Here is a 22,216-nt window from a genome sequence, read left to right as displayed (position 1 = left end):
AGGCACACAGAGGTCAGAAACTTGCCCGAGGCTATACATGTGGTGGTGGAGCCAGACTGACTGGACTCCCCGCTCCAAACACGTCATGAGAACTTTTACTACTTCCAATGACATCATGGATTAGGTTTTCAGATTATGATACATGAAAAATCTTGGGTTCTGCCCTGTCCCTCAGCCCCAGTCCTTCCCCCTGCCAACACCAAGGGTAACTGTCACCACTCTCCTGGATGTCCCTCCAGAGCCCAGTGGGGCGCCTAGACACATGTGCACATTCATTTTCACACACATGTGATTCTTGTGCACATTGTTCAACATCTTATTCTTACTACTTAGTATATACAGGAGATTGCTCCACATCAGTATGTGGAGACCTGTATTTTTTAAAAGCTGCATTATCATCCAGGTTATGGACACATTATAAATGACAAAACCAGTTCCCTATTAAAGGAGGACTGTTTCCAATTTTTGCTTTTACAAATGGTGCTGCATAAGTCCCCCTGTATGTACATCATCTCTAGGGTGGTTATCAAGAAGAGATTCTGCCAAACCATTTTTGAGAAGAACAGAGCTGGAGGCATCACATGCCCTGACTTCAGACTATACTACAAAGCTACAGTAATCAAAACAATATGGTGGCACTGGTACAAAAACAGAAACATAGAAATGGAACAGAATAAAGAGCTCAGAAATAAACCCATGCTTACATGGTTAATTCAGCTATGACAAATGAGGCAAGAATATATAATGAGGAAAAGACAGCCTTTTCAACAGTGTTCAGAAAACTGGACAGCTACATGCAAAATAATCAAACTGGATTACTTTCTCACACCATATACAAAAATACACTTAAAATGGATTAAAGATTTGAATATAAGACCTAAAACTTCCAGAAGAAAACACAGGCAGTATACTCTGTGACATCAGTCTTAGCAATATTTTTTGGATCTGTCTTCTCAGGCAAGGGAAACAAAAGCAAAAGTAAACAGATGGAACTATTTCAAACTAAAAAGCTTTCAGACAGCAAAGGAAACTCTCAAGAAAATGAAAAAGCAGCCTACTGAATGGGAGAAGATATTTGCAAACAGTCTATCAGATAAGGGGTTAACATCCAAAATATACAATCAACATAAAAAACCCAAACAACTCTTTTTAAAAAATGGGCAGAGGATCTGAATAGCAATTTTTCCAAAGAAGATATACAGGTGGCAAACAGACACATTGAAAAGATGTTCGATGTCACTAATAAGGGAAATGCAACTCAAAATCACAATGAGATATCACCTCATACCTGTCAAAATGGCTACTATCAAAAAGACAACAAATAAGTGTTGGTGAGAATGTGGAGAAAAGGGAACTCTTGTGCACTGTAGGGACTGTAAATTGGTACACTGATAGGTAAATGAATGGTGTAGAGAGAGAGAGAGAGAGAGAGAGAGTGTGTGTGTGTGTGTGTGTGTGTGTGTGTGTGTGTGTGTGTGTGAGAGACTGGAATATTACTCCGCCATAAAAAAGAATGAAATATTGATATTTGCGACAACATGAATGGGGTCTAGAGGGTATTATGCTCAGTGAAATAAGTCAAACAAAGGTAAATATCATATGATCTCATGTATATGTGGAATCTAAAAAACAAAATGAACAAGCAAACCAAAATGAAAACACTCATAGATATAGGGAACAAACAGGTGGTTGCCAGGGGGGGAAGTGAGGGAGGTGGGGGGTAGTGGGGGGGAGAAATAGATAAAGGAGATTAAGAGGTACAAACGTTCAGTTATAAAATAAATAAGCCATGGGGATATAACATACAGCATAAGGAATATGGTCAATAATATTGTAATAACTTTGGGGACAGATGGCTACTAGATTTATCATGGTGACCATTTCATAATGTATGCAAATGTCAAACCACTATGTAACACACCTGAAACCAAGAAAATACTGCATGTCAACTATATTTCAATTTGAAAAATAATTTAAAATAATTTCAAGAAAGGATAAAAAGGAACAGATATTGCTTTGTCAGAGGGTATGTGTGTTTAGGAGTCTGACAGATGTTCATACTCCCATCGGTGCAACACTGTGCAGAATTGGCTTATCACTGCACATTTCTTATCATAAGATCATCCCACTCACGGGTGAGCTTGAGCATCTTTTCATTTTATCCATCAAGCATTTACAGAGCACCTACTGCCCTCCTCCATGTTCTACATGCTTTGCACATGCTAAACCATTTAATCACAGGGACCACTGTTACCCCATTTTAGAACTCAGGAAGCTGAGGCCCAGAGAGCATCAGTAACCTGTGGAGGCAAGATTCAGCCCAACGCTCACATCCAAAGGGCTCCAGGCCAGATGTGGGGAGCAGGCGCAGCTCCTTTTCCAGGAATTACCCAGTTTACCCTCTGCGTGTTCATCTATGGAGTTGCTGGTCTCTTCTGTATTTGATTTGTAGGAGTTCTTTCTCTAGTAAGGAAATTAACCCTTTATCTATGAGGGTTAGGCATCAGTCTTTCCCATTTGTCAGTCTTGTGACTCTCATGCTGCTTTGTTCATGCAGAACCCATCTTCCTGTACCTCAACGCACCCCATGTCCCTTGTGGAGTTTCTCTCAGTTCTATCAGGCTTAAAAAGGTCTCCCGTCTCCAAGATTTTTAAAACAAATCTTCCACATTTTCTTCCTGTAATCTCAGAGTATCACTTTTTTTTAACCATTATAACTTTCATCTATCTGGAATTTATTTTTAAAAATTGAAGTATATCAGTTTACAATTTTGTGTCAATACCTGGTGTACAGCATAATGCTTCAGTCATACATGTACACGCATTATTCGTTTTCATATTCTTTTTCACTACAGGTTACTAAAAGATGGAATTAACTTTGATGTAAGATTTAAGGGTCAAGATCCACTTAATGTTTTTTCCAGGCAGCAGGTTGTCTGTTTCTCAAATGAGCTATCTTTTCCCCATCAATCTGAAGTGACCTCTGATATGTCCTAAATTCCTGTGTTTCCGAGACTCTTTCTGGACCTTTTATTCTATTGAGGTGGGTTTTCCTTGTGCCCATTTTACAGGTGGAAAAGCTAAGTGACTTGGGTCAGCTCATGCAGACCATTACTTGGTGACCTCACCTCTGTGCCCTAGCTGTAGTGACTGCTGGTGTGGGAGGCTCCCCAGAGCCTGTGCATGGTGACAAAAATTTTTCCCCATTGAGGACACAGAGAAGACAAGCCATAAGCTTGAGAGAGTCAGGTGAAGACAGCACTGAAGCCAGACCAGAATCTCGGCACACCCTCGGCTGGGACACTAGGGAGACCTGGGCCTGCAGAAGGTCCCCTGGGCCCTGGGCACCAGTCCAGGTATGACCAGCTCCCAAGTCATCCTGGGCCCAGGAGTCACCACGCTGAGTTCCCACAGTCACTCTGGGCCCAAATCTAGGGTGTGCTATGGGGAGAAGCAGAGAGAGGGGAACATCTGCTCAGACCTCCTACCTGATGAGGACACCTCAGTGAGGACCTGAACTGAACCAAATGGGGAACCTCCAAGAGGGCGGCACTGCACTGATGTTCTGAGCTCCTCCTGTAATCCCAACGTTTATTCGAAGATTTCACAAGCTTTCAGGGTAATGTTAATGAGAACTGAACACTAACAACCAGGAACCCAGATCCAACTGCAGACAGGGCCTTCATTACCCAGACCCCCAGTCAAGAGAACTGGGGGCTGTATGCGGCTTTGAGGAGAGGAAACACATGGAGACAAAATGAAAACAAAGGATGTGGTGGAAAATCAAAGCAAACAGTTGCCAGAGCTCGTCCTGGGTGCAGTGCAGGGTCCTGTGGATTTCCTCAACTGGCCCCATCTACACTCTATGAGAGCAGTTTGTGCACTATGAGGTGCTCTAAATCCTCAAAGACAAGAAACATTCTGGAAGGTATTGCATCCTCTTGAATGAGGAAGAAAGAGACCAGTGCCTTTCAGGAACATTTTCATGAGGAGATTTATGGGGGGGAAGGGGACTTTCTACTTTACCTTCTACCACACTAACATTTACCAAGAGCTTTCTATACGTATGGCCCTGTTCTGAGTTCTCAGTGAGTTAACAGTTATGGAGCTAATAAAGTAGAACAGCTCACTGGCCTAAGCATTTGAGTGAACAGAGATCATCTTAAGAGTTTAATAAAGTTTCTAAGTGAAATCTGAAACATAACTAGCTAACACTTGGCTTGGTTGGGTTCAGTCCCTGTGGGAGAGGGGACAGAGGGCAGCAGAGGTGGGTGTGACTTCACAGCACCTCCTTGTCCTGGGCTCTGTCTCTAACCTTTTGCTGTCCTGTCACTGCGTCCTCACAACCGCCTGGCGGGTTACACGGCCATTGGGGGCCAGGACGTCTGCCTTCTGAGCCATGGCCTGCTTTCTAGATATGGGGAGGGGGAGCACAGCGAGCAGTGGTTCTCAGGTGACTGGCTCTGGGCAAAAGAACCAGGTCTGTGTGTCCTTTTGCTGGGACCTGACTCCCTGGCAGACTGTGAGGGCGGCCAGGCTCCTCTGGAGCTGTCCAAATCCACCCCCTCCCCCTGCCAGCTGGGTACTTAGGACCCAGCAGGTGGCAGTGTGGTTAAGTCCACCAAGCCCTCCAACAAGCTCAGGCCTGGCAGGAGCCCTGGTAGGAGCAATTCAGAGCTGAAGGGAAGGACCGCGGATGGCCCGGGAGAGGCTCAGGCAGCCTACAGATGGCAGTGAGCAACAGAGCCCTGCCCCTCCTCCCTACTGCTTCCTGTTCCTTCTCCCAATGGTCCTTCCTGCTCTCCCTGGGCTGACCCCTCACTCCCCAAGCTCCGGGGGGTGGGCCTGTGTTCTGGGCAAGAAAGATGCCCCTGCTCAACCCTCTCCCTCCTGGCCCACATGCCAGTGGGTGCGTGTGGTCACTACAAACCCAGCCTGGGAAGGCGGTCCTGGCTCAGACCAGGGTCCAGTTCCGTGTTCAGTGACCTGCACCCCAGATGACTGCTCACGACAGCTCCGTCACTGCAGCCAGAGTCCAGTGGTGGGTGAAATTATGGGATGCCTATGTGCTGGAGAGTGTGCAGTCGTTGCAGGTATTCATGATGGATAGTTAAATGTCGCAGGGAGGAGTGTGCATGCAGCATGTCAGCGTGTGAAAAAGCAGGTTAAATAAATTATATATATATACACCACAGATCCCAATCTGTTAAAGTTTCTTTTTTTAACAATAAAAGCTTAGAAAAATAAACCAAAATGCTAGAAGTGGTCACAATCTTACTTTTTAAAAATATTAATTCATTTAGAAGAATTCACCAGAAAGGTAACCTTATTTTTCCCCCCACCGAGGTAATGGATTTATAGTGGTTTTTACATTTTTTGTTGTACTTTATTTTCAAAAAAGTTTTTACAATAAATTTGTATAACTTTTCTACTCAGAAGAAAAAAAATTTTTTAACGTAGGAGAGAGACAGAGGCAGGGCCCAGTGAAAATCTACAACATTCTGGAAAGCAGAGACAGTGTAAGCACCGTTGAACCAGCCAGTGCCCAGGGAAGCTATAAGCTACCCCACGGTGCAGAGATTCTGGAGGAGGCCAGGGACCTGCACCTGCCTTGGGCCAAGAGGGAGATGCGGGGGCCTCTTGCTGAACCAGTTGCTTATCTGTTAAGGAGCTTTAGCAGCTCAGGCAGGACCCGCAAATCAATTCAGGGATGGGTGTGGCGACTGTCAGCTCACTCAGAAGGCTCTTCCCTCATTCTTCCATCCTCTCTACCTCTGATTTGAGAAACCTGCTCTTAAGGTCTTAATTTGCATTTTCATGTGTATCAGGTTGAGCACCCTCCTACCCCTGGCCCCCCAACTCCTTTCTCCCAATCCAGTGCCTCCTCTGTCTGGAGCCCCTCTTCCCACAGTCCCCTGCTCCTTGAGGACCAAGAAAGGACTGGAAGGAAGAAGGAGGGGCTGAAGCGAGAGGCACAAGTGCCAGGCTCTTCCCTGAGGTGAAATCAGGCCAGGACAATAGGTCAGTCTTCCTTCCCTGAGAGGGGAGGTTTCAGCCTTTGTTTTTTTATGACTCCTGGCAGGAGAAATGACCAAGTGATTGAGAAGAGAGAGGCCATACTGAATATGGAAATGAGGCTGGAGGGGGTGGGCTGAGTGGAAAGTCTGGAAAGTACAGCTGAGAGATGAGGAACCCCCTACTGAGGCGAGTCCAGCCTGGCACTTCTCTGCACAGCAGTCACTCTTCCATCAGAACATTTAGGCCTTTGAAAGGAAGTCAGATCCCAGAGGGGCCAGAGTGGGAAAGCCCAGGTGCGCTGTCTCCTAGCCGGCTTTTTCACATGCTGACATGCTCATGCACACTCCTCCCCGCAACATTTAATTGTCCATCACGAATGCCTCCAATGACTGCACACTCTCCAGTACGTTGGCATCCCAAAATTCCACCCACCACTGGACATTCTGGCTCCTCCACCACATGCACCTTTGCAGTCTATGTTACTGGCTGCAGCGACGAAGCTGCTGTGGACACAGCTGTCAGGGGTGCAGGTCACCGAACACCAGACCAGTCCAGGTCTGAGTGAGGACTGCCTTCTAGGGGTTGTACTGACCACACACAAACACACACACACACACACACACACACACACACACACTGGCGGGTGGGCCAGGAGGGGTGAGCACATGTGTCTTTCTCGCTCAGACCAAAGCACAGCCCCAGGGAGCTTGTAGAGTGAGGGGTAACCCAGGGAGCAGGAAGGACCACTGGGAAAAGGAACAGGAAGCGGAAGGGAGGAGGGGCAGGGCTCTGTTGCTTACTGCTGTGGCCTAAAAATCTTAGTAATGATGGAAAATGGAAGCCATGCTCCCTGAACACCACGCATTTACTCCTCCAGGGGTTGAGGGCTTTCTGTGTGCCAGTAACTGCACAAGGCAGCAGTGGTATAAGGGAATAAGAACTGGGTTCAAATCCTGATTTTGCTGTTCAAGGTTCTTACCAAGTCAGAACCTTGTAAACAGGAACAAAGTCACCTGCCTGTCAGAGTTAAAAATGCTCAATGGCTCTCCCTGTGTTCATCTGTTCACCGCTGCCTGGCCCAGTCGACCCCCACTCCTCTGGGACTCAGTCACAGAACTTTCCAAACTGACATCTTCCCCTGGCTCACGGGTGCCCTAGAAAAAGGTCAACAGGAGGGGCTCAGCCTTGACCCCCATTCCCTGCTCTCCTAATGACACCAACCCCAGCCTAGACCCGTCTTCAGCTGGAGAGACAGAACACGGTGGTGACAGAGAGCAACTAGTTCCAGAGAAGATGAGGATGAAGCACAAATGTTACCAGCTCCTAGTTCCTGAAGCCAGAGGCCATCTCCCCCATTGATCTCATGGGAAGGGCTGTCAGGGACAGCTCTCCTCCCAGGTTCAGGAGAGAAGCACCCCTCAGGACCCTGTTGTCCCAAGTAGCTTCCTGGTGTCCTCCTTCTCTCTGTACCTGGAGAAGCATCCTTCCATTCATCTGCCGCCAATCACCCCAGGACATTTGCCCTTCTGAGGCCTTGTCTGAGGTCAAGGTGCTACAGTCCCCACTAAGTCATCAGTGTAGGTTAGCCAGGCACAGGTCAGTCGGAGTCAAAGGGCCTGGGTCCGAGACCACCCACAGCAGGCTTTACCCCTCAGACCTGAGGACAAAGCTGATCTCTGCTGCCTGCTTCTGCCGCAGAGAAGATGCCACCTTCCCACCTCATGTTCTCACACACAGCCAGGGTCACGGTTGGTCTCGATTTCAGCTATGTCCCCAAAGCTATACTGTGCCCCCTTCAGAGCTTATGTCCATGAAGTAACCAGTCAAATGAGATCCCATGGGACAGGGACAGCCGGAGGCAGAGCAACCTGCCTGAAAGCATTTGGGACCTGCAGGAAATCCATGTCTCCTGACTCCCAGCTGGCTCTCTTTGTGAGTAAGTGGAGCCCTGCGTTTTCTCTTGATTAATTCCCCATCCTTAACTGTGGCCTCAGCCAGCTGCCCGCGGCCATGGAGTCTCACTGAGGGTGGAAGGCAGAAATGCCTGCCACTGACCTGTGGTGGTGGCAGCTGTGGGTCCAGAAGGGCTTTGGTGGCCCCAAGCCACTGCCAAGAGCTTACTGGGGTCTGAGCCCACCAGCTTCTTTTCTAGCCCTTTGGAGAATGTCCCCCAACACACAGTGGGCAGATGGAATGGTCTGCCTGACCCGGACGTGGACCTTCAGTGATGAGCCAGCCAAGCCCACTGGCTCCGACCTTCGGGGACAAGCTGAGTATGAGTATGGGAAAGGGAGGCATTGGGACTAGAGTGGGAGGTGAGGGCACCACTCTGGGCTCAGGAGAGCCAGCTTAAGTCACAACTCAGCTGCCTGCTTGAGGAGAACCTAAGCAGATTACGTAATCCAAGAATCCTGAGTGTGGTGTCCAGGGACCCCAGGAGTCCACAGATGGGCTTCGGGGATGCCCGTGGGCACCTGAGTCATAACTGACCTTTAGTGTGTTGGGAGGTCTGTGCCTCTGACAGAGACACGCAGGACCCCCGCCCTGCCCCCTGTACTTTCTGCACAGGTCCACTGGGGGTTGACTAAACGAACACACGGACAAGCTGAGATGCCAGGACAGAACCCCCTACTGCTGCTGCTCACATGGAGGTATCAGCAATCTGAAGCTACATGACAGGATGTGCTCCAGCCCAATTCCATCTTAAAGTGCAGTTAATTACATGAACAGACGTGAAAACAGTTCTCAAATTTCCTTCCGCTGTGAAGGGGACCAGAGAAGTCCAGAGTAGTACCTGGGGCACGGAGAGCTGGATCCTGAGTAACTCCAGGGAGAGCAAGAGAGTGCATGTGCCCGCAAAGGGGCCCAAAGTGAGCCTGGCTCTCATCTCAAGGTACAAGAGCCCGGCAGAGACACCTGGTGCCACACTGACCCTGGGACATCAAGGAGCTAAGTTCTTAAGTGATCCCAGAACTGAGTTAGTCCAGGAGTCAGGATCCATGCTTGTCTAAGAATATTCCTTTCAGAGCCTTAGCTCTACCAACAATCCAGTGACCCAGCTGAGGAAATCTCCTTCTCAGGTCCTGCTTCACACAGGGGCACAGCACACCCCGAGCAGTCAGTGCCCAGAGTGCCCCATGGAGAGACAGCCAGGGGCTGGTGGAAAGAGGTCAAGGCCAGGAGATGCAGTGCCGCCAGCACCTCCGCCCAGGCTGGCAGCGGCCCCTTGAAGACAGGAGGGAAGAGGGCAAAGGGAGGGATTTCAGAGGCGGGTGAGGGGGCAGCATGGGAAGCCAGGGCAGGAACCCACAGGCACAGCCCCACTGCAACCATGAAGCTGCTTCTGGGCTGAAGCGTGAGGCTAATCTGGGGACAGGAGCAGGAAGGGAATCCGGGGCTCGGGGGACCTGGCTGGAAATCTCAGAAGCCAGTAACGAAGGACCTCCTTGCCGGAGCTGATGCCTTCAGATCTCCCCAGGGCTCACTCCTTGTCACCTGTCCTCTCTCTCCAACACGTGGGAATGAGCTGGCATAGTCTCAGAAACAGACAGGCAAACAGGGGGACGGCACATGGCAGAAGCCTGTGGAGAAATAAACTGGCAGGAGGAGCACGAGGCCTCCCTGACGCTGCCCCAAGAGGTGACAGGCTTGCCGGCTCAGTCCATTTCCAGCCCAACCCAAGCCTGCTGCTGACTCCTTTCCTTTATCCACTTGTCCATCCATCAGCCCCAACCACTTCCCACATGCCCGCTCTCAGTTCCTCTCTGCTGTCCAAGGGGCACTGTGGTGAGCGCTCGGCCACAGGACTGCCCCCCACATCCAGGCCCAGAGCCGGGCTGTCTAGGCCCCTCACGGTCAGGCCCAGCCCACCCCGGCTGCCCAGTCAGAGCCCTGCCCTTCTCTGCACTGGAGCGGCCTCCTCACTCACCACAAGCAGTGCGGGCCTCACCCTGGAGTCTCTCCAGGTCCCACAGCCTCTACAAAACTGCCTGGACAGAGACTGTAACCCAGGGGTTCAAGTTGGACAGATCTGGGCTAGCGTCCCAACTCTTCCTCTTACTGGCAGTGCCTCCACCCTCTGGGCCCTAGCGGCTCCATCTGCACTTGACCAATAGCCCCCGGGGGCTGGGTGCCAGCTCAGGGCCAGGCAGGCAGTAAGCCCTCGGTGAGTGCAGGGCTTCCTCCCTCCGCGCTCCTGCGGCACTTAGGAGCCTCACCACAGCACTTAATGCTTGGCCGCTTGGCCGGTCTGTCTGTTTCTACTGCTTTCTGTGCCCCTCCCTCCCCGCTGGATGGCAAGCTCCTAAGACACCTAAGTTATTTGCTCTTCTGATTTCAGGTCCATTCACTGTAGAAAACACAGAAAATCTATTTCACTCCAAAAATGAAAAGGAAGTCACCAGTAATCCCCCCGAGAACCATGGAAACCATTCTGGCTCACTCCCTTGCCCTTCTCGAGGTTTTCTTTTTTGAAAACTAAGATCACGTTTCATGTGGATTTTGGGGTCTCAATGTCTTCACTCAACACTCCAAGGTGAACACTTCTCCACATGAGACAGTCTTAACATTTTTTAAACATCATATCATACTCCTGCATGAGGGACACCAGCATTCACTCAATCAACACGTCCGTGAAGTGGGGTCAGGCCGAGTCCCCAGACACGGAGACCAGCACCAGCACGCTTGAGCTGCAAACTTGCCAACCACCAATTACCTCCCTTCCATGCTGATTAAATGTATTTCCTCCCTTCTCCTAAGAAAGCCCATTTCCTGCGGACAAGATTTGTGAAAAATGGAACTGGCTATGATGCGAGAGCCAGTGTGGTGGGTTGGCCAGCAGGTGTGTGAGCCAGGCTCCCCACACCATCTGCCAGGGTCTGGGGTCAGCCCCCCTTGGTCTTGGGAGCACCTGGCAGCCCCCACTGTCCAGCTCCTGACCCCTGCAAATCAATGGCCCATTCTGCCTGTAGGCAAGAGAGTGTGAATTAAGTTCAAGTTGCAACACTTGCGGGTCCCGCTCAGTCATCACATCACAGGAGGATGAGCCAAGAGAAAGGAGATGTTGAGCTGAGACAAGACAGGACCCAGGAGTCCGTGACCAAGGTCTTCAATTTTCTAAAGGGCTTAAGAGTGTTCTGTGTTTACCAAAAGGTAAACCTGGAACCAAGGGACAAAAGCCATAAGGGTACAGATTTTTGGCTCAATACAAAGAGTGTCCTAAATGCAGAGTGAATGGGGTATACCCCTTTGGAAGGTGTTGAGTCCCCCTGCACTAGGAAAGCACTGTGGCAGAGATCATCTGGAAGGGATTCAGGCACAGAGGGGATGATTAAAGCACATGATGTTAAAGCCACTTCCATCCCCAAGAGGGGGCCACGTGACCCTGAAAATGCCTTGTGCTCCTCCCACAACAACTCATAGGACCCTGTCCAGGGAGATTTCACAGTAGCCCTCAGCCTCCAGGTATTCCTACTACATCTAGAGCCTGGCTTCCTGGGAGCCACTTGTGCATCTTGTAGAAGAGTCTCCAGGGCATTTCAGAACTAAGGGAAACATTTCCAGCCTGCTGAAAACCAAACCAGAGGGATAAAACCATAGCTAACGTGATGTAAGTTATACCATCTGCAAGGAGGGAATGTCTCTAAACAAAAATGCCCCTTTCTTGTGTGTTTCCTTCCTCTTTTTTCTGGCTGCTAAAACTTAATTAGCCTTGCAGCCCATCTGGCCACTTACAGGTAATTACCCAGGATACTTTGCATGGCTACTCAGGCCACTCTAGGTATCAGAAGGGACACACTAAACTGAGGTGTCCTCAGCATTCCTTCCTGTATAGACTCCACCTGCCAGCTGTTCCTCCAGAACGGAGAGAGCAGAGAGAAAAGGGCTTGTACCCATAGCAGCAGGAGCGCCTGGAAGGGCCATGGAAGAATTGAGCTGCTGGCTTCCCCTTGAGTGCCTTTCCCATATAGGGACAGACGCATTCTAACAGAGGCCCTGCATCTTGCGTGAATGTCTGGCTTCCCCAGGTGCCTGCCCAGCTACTTTCTGGTCAGAGCACAGGGAGGGGCAGGGAAGCGGTTTTAAAGGAGTCTTGATATTCAATGACTGGGAGACTTACCCTTTCCAGAACTGGCAGAAGGAGGGGTGAGAAATCAGGAGCTCAGCCTCTAAGATACCAAAGCATGGGGAGGGGACACTGTGACATCCAGGGCCACTCTCCCTTGTCCATATGATGGCTAGTCTGAGGAAAGGTGGTGCTCAGAGAGGGAAGGCCCCTTGACACTCAGAGCTGAGGGCCAACCGTCCCTGCTCAGTAGCTGAACCTCCTTTTCGGGTTTGTCAGACCTTCCTAAAGGTACGTAATGAGTCAGGGATTAGGTTCTAAGAACCATAAATACACTTAGTTCAACTTTTAAAAACTGCTATTTAAAACCTAAGATTTTTAAAAGCTGAAAAATAACTGGCCCTAAGCAGGCCCTGGAAGGGTGGTTTGCGGCAACCTTCACTGTCTGCCCTGGGGCCGGAGACAGCCGAGGGAGGTGTCATCCCAGTCAGGGTCCCTCCTGAGAGCCCCAGGCCAGCTCCCTGGGCAGGCTGCTACTCGGGAGACACCAAATGCCACCTGGTCGGCAGAACCCCCTAGAGACCCACACTGGAGAGTAGAGGGCGTGGGGAGCTCTGGGCTGACTGACCACCACCCCTCAACACGGCAGGGGAGGGAAGAGGGCAGTTAGAGATGTGCCTCTGAGAGCGAAGACACCTCATCATCTGCTCAGGAATGCGTCCCCAGGCATTGTGAGAGCAGGGAACAGGCCTGCCAGGAAGCAAGGATATGCCTCAAACCCAGCTCCTGAGATAACATACACAAGAGGATGACTTAAAGCACATAAGCGGTTCCATTCCCACTCCCCATATCCACATGTAAGAAAAAGGCCATGCATCATGGGGGTCAGAGCATGAGCCTCAGACTCAGAGCACCAGGGCGCACGTTCTGCCCACACCAGAGTGTGAACGTGAGCATGAAACGTAACTGCTCTGTACTGGAAAAGGGAGATGACAGCATTAACACACGTCTCAGGGCCATGGGGAAGACTCAGTGAGCTAACACATGCAAACCACTTAAACGGCTTCTTGCACACAGTGAGCAGGAATACGAAGTGTCAGCTCCTGTCATCACTGCTGTGTTAATGCTCGCCCTGGGGAGGCCGGGGCAGCCTCTGAGGGGAGCCGAAGCCCTCAGCTCAGCCCTGCCCAGGCTATACTACCCAGGCGCAACCCACGAGGATGCCTCAGAGAGGGCTTCCAGGAGAGTGAAAGTCACAGGCACCCACCCTGAGCTGCTTCCTGGACTGACAGTGAGCACGGGATCCGGAGCCCAGGGTCCTAGCCAGGTCCCTACCCCACAGGGGGCCTGAGGAAAGACACCTAGGTTTTCCTTTTCCTTTTTTCTGACCTGTTGTGTTTTGCAAGAAGTGGGTACAAAATTACACCTCAGAAAAGCAACCAATCCTTCATACCACCAGCTCAGCCTCTCCTCTGGGCCACCTCTGAGGCCACACAGCCACGGCTCCGCCCAGACGCTCAGCCTGGGCTGGACTGGGCAGAGGCCCTTTTGCCAGAGACAAGGCTCCTCACTTCAGTGACTACGGGCTTGACAGCAAAGTTTTAGGGAACAAAGGAAACTTCTGGTATCTGGCTGAGATGGGATGGGGAATCACCACAGGTCTGTCCTGTCCACCAGAACGCCTGATGTCTGAGCTGGAACAAGATGGCCTTGGTGCCTCATATGCAACACGTGGTCTGAGGCCGAGAGGGAGACCAGGGTCAGAAAAGGTCTGCCTCAGGGATGCAAAGAGCTCTTCCTACAGAACTATTTCTGGAGTCATGGGGGAGGGAAGGGGGAGCTGAGGGAGCAGGCACATGACGCTCGGCTGATGGCCGGCTGTCTGAGGCAAGTCAGTCGGCAGTCCCTGGGACACAGGTCTACGTGCTGTTTCCAGTTCCAGCGGGGCCTGGGGAGCCCCGGAAGCGCGTCTCCGTCTCCGGAGCAGCACCCGCCCCCAGGCGGCGGCACTTACCAGGAAGCGGACATCGTCAAAGCCATTCAGAAGCAGCTTGCTCTCATACTGCTGCAGCCCCACCGCCTCCAGCCACTCCCCGACGCTCTGCTCCAGCGTCCGCGAACCTGACGAGAGAGGAATCGGCAGACGCTTGAAAAGGGAAAAACCATTAAGGCGGTAGCAGCGGCACTCAGAGGAAGACAGATGGCACTGCCACATCATAGTCATTACCATAAAGCAGCCAAACTATATACAAGAGACCAGAGAGCAGAGGCCCCAAGGCTCCTCCTCCGCGGGCGGGCCAAGGGCAGGCGCCGGCGGGGCACACACACCCGACCCAGCCGCCCGCTCACATCCCCTGGGTCCGAGCTGCTCCGGCCGGCCGCTGGAGGCACATGCACGATCTCTGCCCACAGGCTGGGGGGAGCCAACCCCCAAAGGTCTCCGGGTCAACGCCTCATCAGCCTTCACTGAGGTATTTCAGAACGTCGGTTCCCACAGGCACCAGAAGGGGCCGGGGAGCTCCTCTCATCCATGCAGCGTCTGGAGCCCCGGGGCCGTGGGTGAGGGACAAGTCCTGCGACCTTGCAGCACAGGCGGTCAGGAGAGAGCGCGCATCTTCATGCAGCGGAGGGACACAGGCACACAGCTAGGGCTCCGGCGGGAAGCGGCGGCGGCTGTTCACAGGGACCCAGCACATGCAACACAAGCAGCAGAGAACGCGGCAGGGGGAGAAAAGAGACTTTTACTTGTTTTCCCCCAGCAGTCCCGGAATAAGCAAACCATGGCCACGGGCCCTTTATGCTCAGAGGCTGGAGGCGGCGCGGGGCGGGCGGGCGCATAGGCCAGGCTGGGGCGCGGGCTCAGAGGCGGCTCCGCGGGGCCGGGAGCCGGTCCACTGCTAGACTCTGGCCGCTGGCGAGCGGGGCGTCTCCCAGGCCAGGGCGCTGCCTGCAGGGCCGCCTTCCCGGGTCGGGCTGTGTTGCAGGGGTCGGGCGTTCATCTTCCTCTTCCGATAGGGTCTGTTCTGGGGACTCGCCTGACTGCTCAGGTGGAAGGCAGGCGGGCAGATCCAGTTCTGGGTTGAAGAAGACAAAACCCAGCCAGATAAAAGAGAAAGGAAGCGGTCCTCCTGAGTTGTGGCGGCTTAAGTCTATTCACGTTCTGTGCTGTTCTCTCTTTGGCTGAGTGATAAAGACAGCAACTGTCTTCCCAGGATCTCGGATCCTGACGTTCTCCTCTGAGGATGAGCAGAGAAGGGAGGACATGTATTTGCTATGCTCCTCGGGTAGGACAGGGGAGTGCCATGGTGCAAGGAGGAAAAAAGTTCAGCTCTTCCCGGCAGACCTTGGATGTTGGGAGCTGAACGCCTTGACCCCACCTACTTCTTTGGTTCTCATGGGCAAGAACAGATAAAAGAAGGAAAAAAAAAAAAAAAAACCGAAAAGGAAAAAGAGGTGCGAGGAAGGAAAAAGAAGAATCAACTATAAAAACACCTCCAGAGAACTCTTGACACGGTGAAAGTCATTCTTTTGTTGCCGGCACTTTCTGCCCCTCTGGGCAAGCCAAAGCCAACTGGCTTGGTTTTTTAGGAGACCCTGGTGATCCCCTGTCCCAGGCTCCCTCTCTCCTCTGTCCTCTGCAGAACAGATGGTGGTCAGGGGCCCGGGCAGTCTCCCGATGCACGTTGCAGCAGACTCCGGAGATGCCGAGTCTGGGGGATACTTGAGCTCCCCTGCCCTTGAGTGGGGCCGTCTGCTCCAGGAACCTAAGCAGCAGGCTCTCCTATGCCCATGAAGTCAAGTGTCCCCCGCTGCTGATTCACTCCTGCTTGTAATCCCCCAGCCGGGCAGCTGTGGTCCTGCCTGCTGCCAGTGGATGTGTGTGCTTACAGAACTGCAGCAGAATGCTTTGTTTAAAGGCTCCTGGGCTCCACGCTGCCTGCTGCCAGCTCCACAGTCCTTGCTCACTCTCATAATGTCTGGCCCTCCCCCTCCTCTCCTCCCCACCCTCCGCCCTTCCACACTCAGGAAAATACATTAGGGATCGGACATCGCAGCAGAAGCTGCTGCTGCTGCTGCTGCCACCAAGGGAGAAGGAGAAAGCCACACCAGCATCAGAGCAAAATGACAAATTTTCCAGTATCTGATATTAGCCGATATACATGCATATAAAAGGCAAAGACGGCGAAACTTTACCTCCAGCTCAAAGGGCTGCAAACAGTTTATCAGGGAGAATAGAGAAATCCTATAGTTTTCACTGTAAGTTTCCGGGACAGCAAGAGAGGGAACAGAGGAGTGACAATGTCCTGCCCACAGGTTAAGTGACTCCCCCCTCCAACCACCACCACTTCAGGAATGATTGTGCCTCTCTGCCAGGAAGATAAACCACAGGGTATCACAAAAACAGGTGACAAGATAAGGACATTACAACTGATAGTCCTCAGGTGAGCACACCAACACTGTGGGAAGAGACTTCTCTGTGGGCCCGTCAGAGCCCAGAGAGAAGCACCAGGCCTGAAGCAGGCCACTCACAATCTGGGGGAAGGGGATATGGGAGGGGGCACCAAGGACAAAGGAAACCAGGACCAAAATCCCATTACAGCTGTGGAGACAAGAAAGGTAATGTGTACAGAGACACAAACCCAGGGACTACATGTCACCCTCTGAACACACTGGGAGGCACCTGCATCCCAAAAGGCTGTTGATGGCCACAGCGAAGCAGGGGCTCTGTGTGCAGGACATCAGGCTTCCAAAGGAGCCTGCATTTAACAGCTATTTGACAGCTAAACAGTTGGCTTTAGCAGAAGTCAAGCGTTCTCTTCCACTCAACAGAACAGGCCTTTGATGAGAGCAGCCAGGGTGGCCCAGGCCACTGGGAAGGCTCGCCCTCCCTGTACTCCTGGCAGTGTGATGAGTTACAAAACAAGTCTGCAGGGGTTCGGGTAACCAGCTCCAGCACTGGAAGCTCAGGGACCCAGGGCCCAAAAGATGAGTCAGATTCAAGTGGCATACGGGTTTCACCCTTCAAGACACAATCCTCTGCAAAACCAGTCACGCTGGGCAATTCTGTGCTTAGTTAAGGGCTGCCCGTTGGAGGGCCTGTTCCTCCCCCCTTGATGGCAACCCCAGGGCCCAGGTCTCTTCTCCTAGATCCAGAAACCCTTAGACAGTTTGAACCCTGACACCGATCATTCAAAATAAACAAGAAATTTGCTCTGGTCTGAGCTGAAGGCTGGTGCTCCATAGGTCCTGGGGAAAGCCCCTTACTGGCCCATCAGACAGAAGGCAGAGTTCACGGGCAGGCCTGAGCCCACGCTCTCCATGCTTCACAGCCTGGCAGCTGTCGACACAGCAGTCAGGACTCTGCAGCACTGCTGGACACACCCTCTGCTCAGAGGGCTACCCTCATGTGCCCGCTCTCGACTTTCCAAAACTGGGGTTCAGAGGATGGTTCAACTCAATGGTACTAAAACAAGACTATGTGCTGGGATCCAGAAACCTAGGAGGGCAGCTGGACCAACTCCTGCCATTTACATGGGTTCATGGGGGGCAAAAACTGGTGGGTGGGGCCCAAAGGGCAAGAAAAGGGCTCGGTGTCACTACCTGCAAGAAGGGCTCTTCCAGAAGAATGTTTCCCAGAAGGGCTACCACATCTCTTGATTTATCAAAGCCAAGAAGTAATGGCCTGCTTCTGTCCCAGTCTCTCAAGCACAAGCAAATGGTTTAGGCTCCTAAGATGCAGAGGGGTACAGGGAAGCAGGCAGCAGCCGCAACTGAACAGAACCGCATCAGTCCCATCCCTGCTGCCCCTAAACCCCAGCTTTGCAAATGGCAACAGTGTTTGTCTCGGTCCTGGATATCTATTGCCAACAAACACTTGACTCTTGGTAAAGCCTGCAAACCACAACAGAGGGTAAAGTAGCTGGACTGCATGCAAGCAAGCACCCGGAAACAGAGCCCAAGCTCTCAACCAAGAGAGCTACCACCATAATCTAAGACCCCCCCATAATCTAAGACTGGCAAACCCAGCTGGGCCCTCTCTGCTAGAACCCAGGGAAACAAGGCTGCTGAAAGGAAGGTGGCTCCAGGAGCCCAGTGAGAAAAAATGTGCAGGGAGACAAGCCAGGGGAGCAGACACCCCTCCTCTCAGGTTTTTTTATATGAGGAAGTAATCATTTCATGGACAGAAACGAGCATAGCTACTATTTAGTGAGTATCTCTTTAGATCAAGTATTTGTATATATTACCCATTCTCAACAAACCTGAGGTAAATACTATTATCCAAATGTTGTAGGTAGGAAACTGGGGCGCAGGGGGAGTAAGTGACTCGGCCTGGACACCTGTGTATCTAGAACCAGGATTTGAACCCAGGGCGGAGGCTCCAGAGCTCATGCTCTCTCCACTAGCCCCATGGCCTCAGTAGCACCTTGCTCCCCGATGTGCACACGTGTCCCCATCCATCAGACTTCCTGCCAGGGTCAGAGGTCCATGGAGGGACTAGAGGTGTCACTCAGGGCTAACAGGTCAAACCTGGACAGAGGAATCCTCCCATTCAGTAGAGAGAGGCACCTCCCCGACAAGGGGGAGAGGCCAGGCTCCCAAGCTGCCTCCAGCCTAGGTGCCTGGGTGGCAGGACTATCTTCAGACGCTGGGGGAAGGGGTGACAGGTGCTCTGGGAGGCACTCTTAAGAATGTCACTCACCTGAGCGAGTAACACAAGCATAATTCTGTTATCAAGGAAAATAGCTCAGGTATGGCCTCCCCAGTTCCTTGTTTCAAACAAAGGAAACAGGCAGGACTCACCCATAGGGCTTTGAAATGAAAAGAATGCCCCAAGTGACAGTGATCTGGAGTAAAAATAATGAGCGCCTAAGTAAATGGGAAAAACTGAGAGACAGACACAAGGAGAAAACAGCAAAGCCAGCCCTTCCGGGTGATGCAGGCTCACAAAGGTCACTGCCAGGGATCAGGTGCCCAAGAGCCATGTTCTCATGAAGAGTTAGTGCTAGGGCCGCCTGGCAAGCTGAGGATCGTGCCAAATTAAGGCAATCGAAGAAAACCCACATTTACTAAAATAATTATGAGTAAGTGACAAGTGTTCACTTTTTTTAAAAAAGCTTCCTAATAGACAGCCTAAAATTCAATTTGTATACTTTTTCTCCACTGTGTAAAAGGAGTCATGACTCCTAAAACAGCAGCTGGATGGGCTGTCCAGATACATGCGATCCTGAATTACAGGAGTGTGACTGGTCTGAGGCTGACCTCTTTCACCCCCTCAGTATCTGTCTTCTGTGTCAGAGGAAAATCTGAGCCAGAAGGGGGCCAAAGGTCTATGTTCCCCAGGAAAAAGGGTTCCTTGGTACAATACCTGAGATCTTCTGCTGTTCCTGAGAAAAGTCAATCCCTTCTCCGATGGAGCTCATGATCTTCTCAATCTGAAATGGAAGAGGGACAAAAAGGAAAGGCTGTCAGGCCGGAGTCAAACATTGCCAGCTCACCATCAGTGCACTGGGCAGGCCTCCAGGTCTCTTCCAGATGATTCCAAAGTCCAGCACCAACCTGCAAGCTTTCAGAGCTCTTTGCCGCTCAAATCAAGAAAGGCTCTTCTCTGACCACAGCCCAGTAGGATCTAAAGACCTCGTGCTCTGAAGGGAGTGAGTGGGTCACAATCTGGGCTCAGCTGCTGGAAATGCCTAAAAGCCTCCCTTCCAAGGCAATTTATACATCACTCCCCCCACCCTCCAGTTCTTCCAGACCCAGCAGAGACTGGGCAGAGGGTGCAAGAGCGGGCCAGAGCTGGCAGACTTCACTGCTCCTGCTGGAATTTAAATTCCATGAGAGTAGAGACTTTGCCAGTTTTGTTCCATGCTATACCCCAAGCACCTAGAGTAGTGCCTGGCAATCTGGAAGCATTCAACAGATAACTGATATTGCATGACTATCTGCTCCGAGGTGTGAGGACAATATCTACAGCTGAGACCAGCAGAGGACCTGAACATGGGAACCTCCTGGAAGCCAAAGTGAGGCAGGCACGTAACTCTGCATGAAGATCTCTGCTCCCTGGAGGCCAGCAGTCCTGGACACAGCTCTGCATTCAGGGGATCTGATGGGGTGCAGACACCAGTCCTTCCTCTGATCACAGCACAGAGAGCGGTCTCAAAGCATCCAAATGTCTCCAGCAGTGCCCCCTGTATGGACCACCTGTCCCAGCCATCTGACTTTGGTTACCCCGAGCCAGATCCAAGCCCCCTACTCCAGGAAACCTGGCCAGAAGCAGGACCAGGTAGTGGGGAGGAGGCCACCCCGCTCCCTATTTGGGTTACTTTGCAGTGATAATGAGCTCATTCATTGCTCTTTTTCCAAAGAAATGAAAAGAGGACCTTTTGTACCAGGGCTCGGCTGCTTTTTCCTCTAAGTGCAAGTAAGGAGCCTGGGTCTGACAATCAGAAAAACAACAACTCTCCAGCCAGCCTCCAGTTGGCAGACAATGGCGGCACCTTTGACACCCAGCAGAACAACACAGGGCCGGCCGGCACCACCTCTCCCTTGGCAGCCGGGAGCATGGGGAGATATTTCCCTCCAGTGACAGAAATGACCGCTGGCTCAGGCGGTCACCTGACAGCTGTTAGTGCACACTGCGAACTCCATCCCCGAGCTCAGCGAAAGCAACGGGAAACATCACATCAGACCCATGCAGCGAACAAAGGGTATGCGCCCTCTTATCCGCCTGGCAGCCCAGAGGCCTGCGCAGGAAGCCGGCAGCACCGTGGCAGGTCTACACTGCCCCGTGAAAACGCCCCTCCCTCCCCGCAAGAGCATCATTTTCTTTGGCCCTGCCCATTTCAAGCACTGCTCCTCAGCAGCCAGCATGGTGCAACTGTGGGAAGGACCCAGCCAGCCAGGCAAGCACTTTCCCCCTCCCAATGCCTCAGTGTTAAACCCATAAAAATAGGGATGGATATTGCTTTCTGTAACAGGTTGTGCAGGTTAAAAGTATAACATACAGGGCTCATGTAGATGCTCAAAGGTTAGTTTGCTTCCCACTTCTCCTCAGCTGTCCACAGTGCTCCGACCTAGTGAAACTTATTTTTAAAGTTGTAAAACATATTTTTACTTATATTCATTTTTTGATAATTAATACATCTTTATGATTCAAAATTCAAGAGATACCAAAGGTTATTCAGAGAAAAGTCTCCTTCCTACCCTTGTCTCCCAGCTGCCTAGTCCTTTTCTCTGCAGGCAACCAGTATAACCAGTTGCTCAAGTAGCCTTCTAGATCTGTTCTATGCACAAGTAAGCAAATATATGAATGTGTTCCACCCACCCACATACTGATAAAGGCATTCCATGTGTGCTGTTCTGCATCTTGCCTTTTCCATTTAATTATACATCTTGGAGTTCCTTCCACATTTCCTAAAAAACATTTTTTTTTTTTTTTGATGGATGAGGTATAGTCATCCAGTGTATGGCTACGCGATAAGTTATTTTACTAGTCTCCTAGCGGGCATGTGTGGCGTTTCCAATCTTTCCTCATCCAAAATAGTGCTACAATGAATACTGTTCTAAAGCCATCTTGGTACCCATGTACAAGTATATGTGTAAGACAATTCTTAGTTATTTCTTGAAAGTTTTTCCAGGTTCAGAATCTTTTTTTTTTCCATATTTTTTTTTTTAAATGGAGGTACTGGGGATTGAACCCAGGACCTCACGCACGCTAAGCATGTGCTCTACCACTGAGCTATACCCACCACCCTCAGAATCGAGTTAGCAGCAAGGGCCTCACAGGTCATATAATTCCAACTCCTACCTCATGTCCGATTTTGCTAAAGAACTTCCAGAAATGGGGCACTTGCCAGCTCTCCCAGTCAGCTCATCCCATTTGCAGAAAGTGCCAATTCATAACATTTATCTTTTTACAGATTTAAACTTTTTTTCTAACTTCAACCCAGCTCCCCTAGAGCACCTCTGCTTCCACAGGAGAGGCTTAGGGACATTTGAAGACAGCTCTTATCTTCCAGATAAGCTGCTTCCCCACCCCCAGGCTGCAAGGCCCAACCTGGCACTAAATGGCACATCAGTGCCAGGACCCGAGGCCCCGGTTACCCATTCAGATTATAGAAACCTTGAAGCTGGGCA

General features: G+C 51.2%; 1 protein-coding gene across 10 annotated transcripts in view; it reads right to left on the bottom strand.

Moving 5' to 3' along the window:
• The window catches only part of ANKS1A (ankyrin repeat and sterile alpha motif domain containing 1A), a 176,691-nt gene that overhangs the window by 12,321 nt on the left and 142,154 nt on the right, over positions 1 to 22,216 (bottom strand). For 9 of the 10 annotated variants that reach the window (XM_074348522.1, XM_074348523.1, XM_074348525.1 and 6 more), the window contains 2 exons: positions 19,449 to 19,515; positions 14,097 to 14,203 (listed from right to left, as the gene is read on the bottom strand). In XM_074348522.1, the coding sequence (XP_074204623.1) occupies positions 14,097 to 14,203; positions 19,449 to 19,515 (174 nt within the window). Of the gene's footprint in view, positions 1 to 14,096; positions 14,204 to 14,827; positions 15,240 to 19,448; positions 19,516 to 22,216 lie in introns of those variants that run through there. The other variant, XM_074348529.1, reaches the window with a different exon arrangement.

This window comes from Camelus bactrianus, chromosome 20 (genome assembly GCF_048773025.1).
Source record: "Camelus bactrianus isolate YW-2024 breed Bactrian camel chromosome 20, ASM4877302v1, whole genome shotgun sequence".
Lineage (NCBI taxonomy): Eukaryota > Metazoa > Chordata > Mammalia > Artiodactyla > Camelidae > Camelus > Camelus bactrianus.
This window is presented reverse-complemented; position numbering and strand designations above follow the sequence as displayed.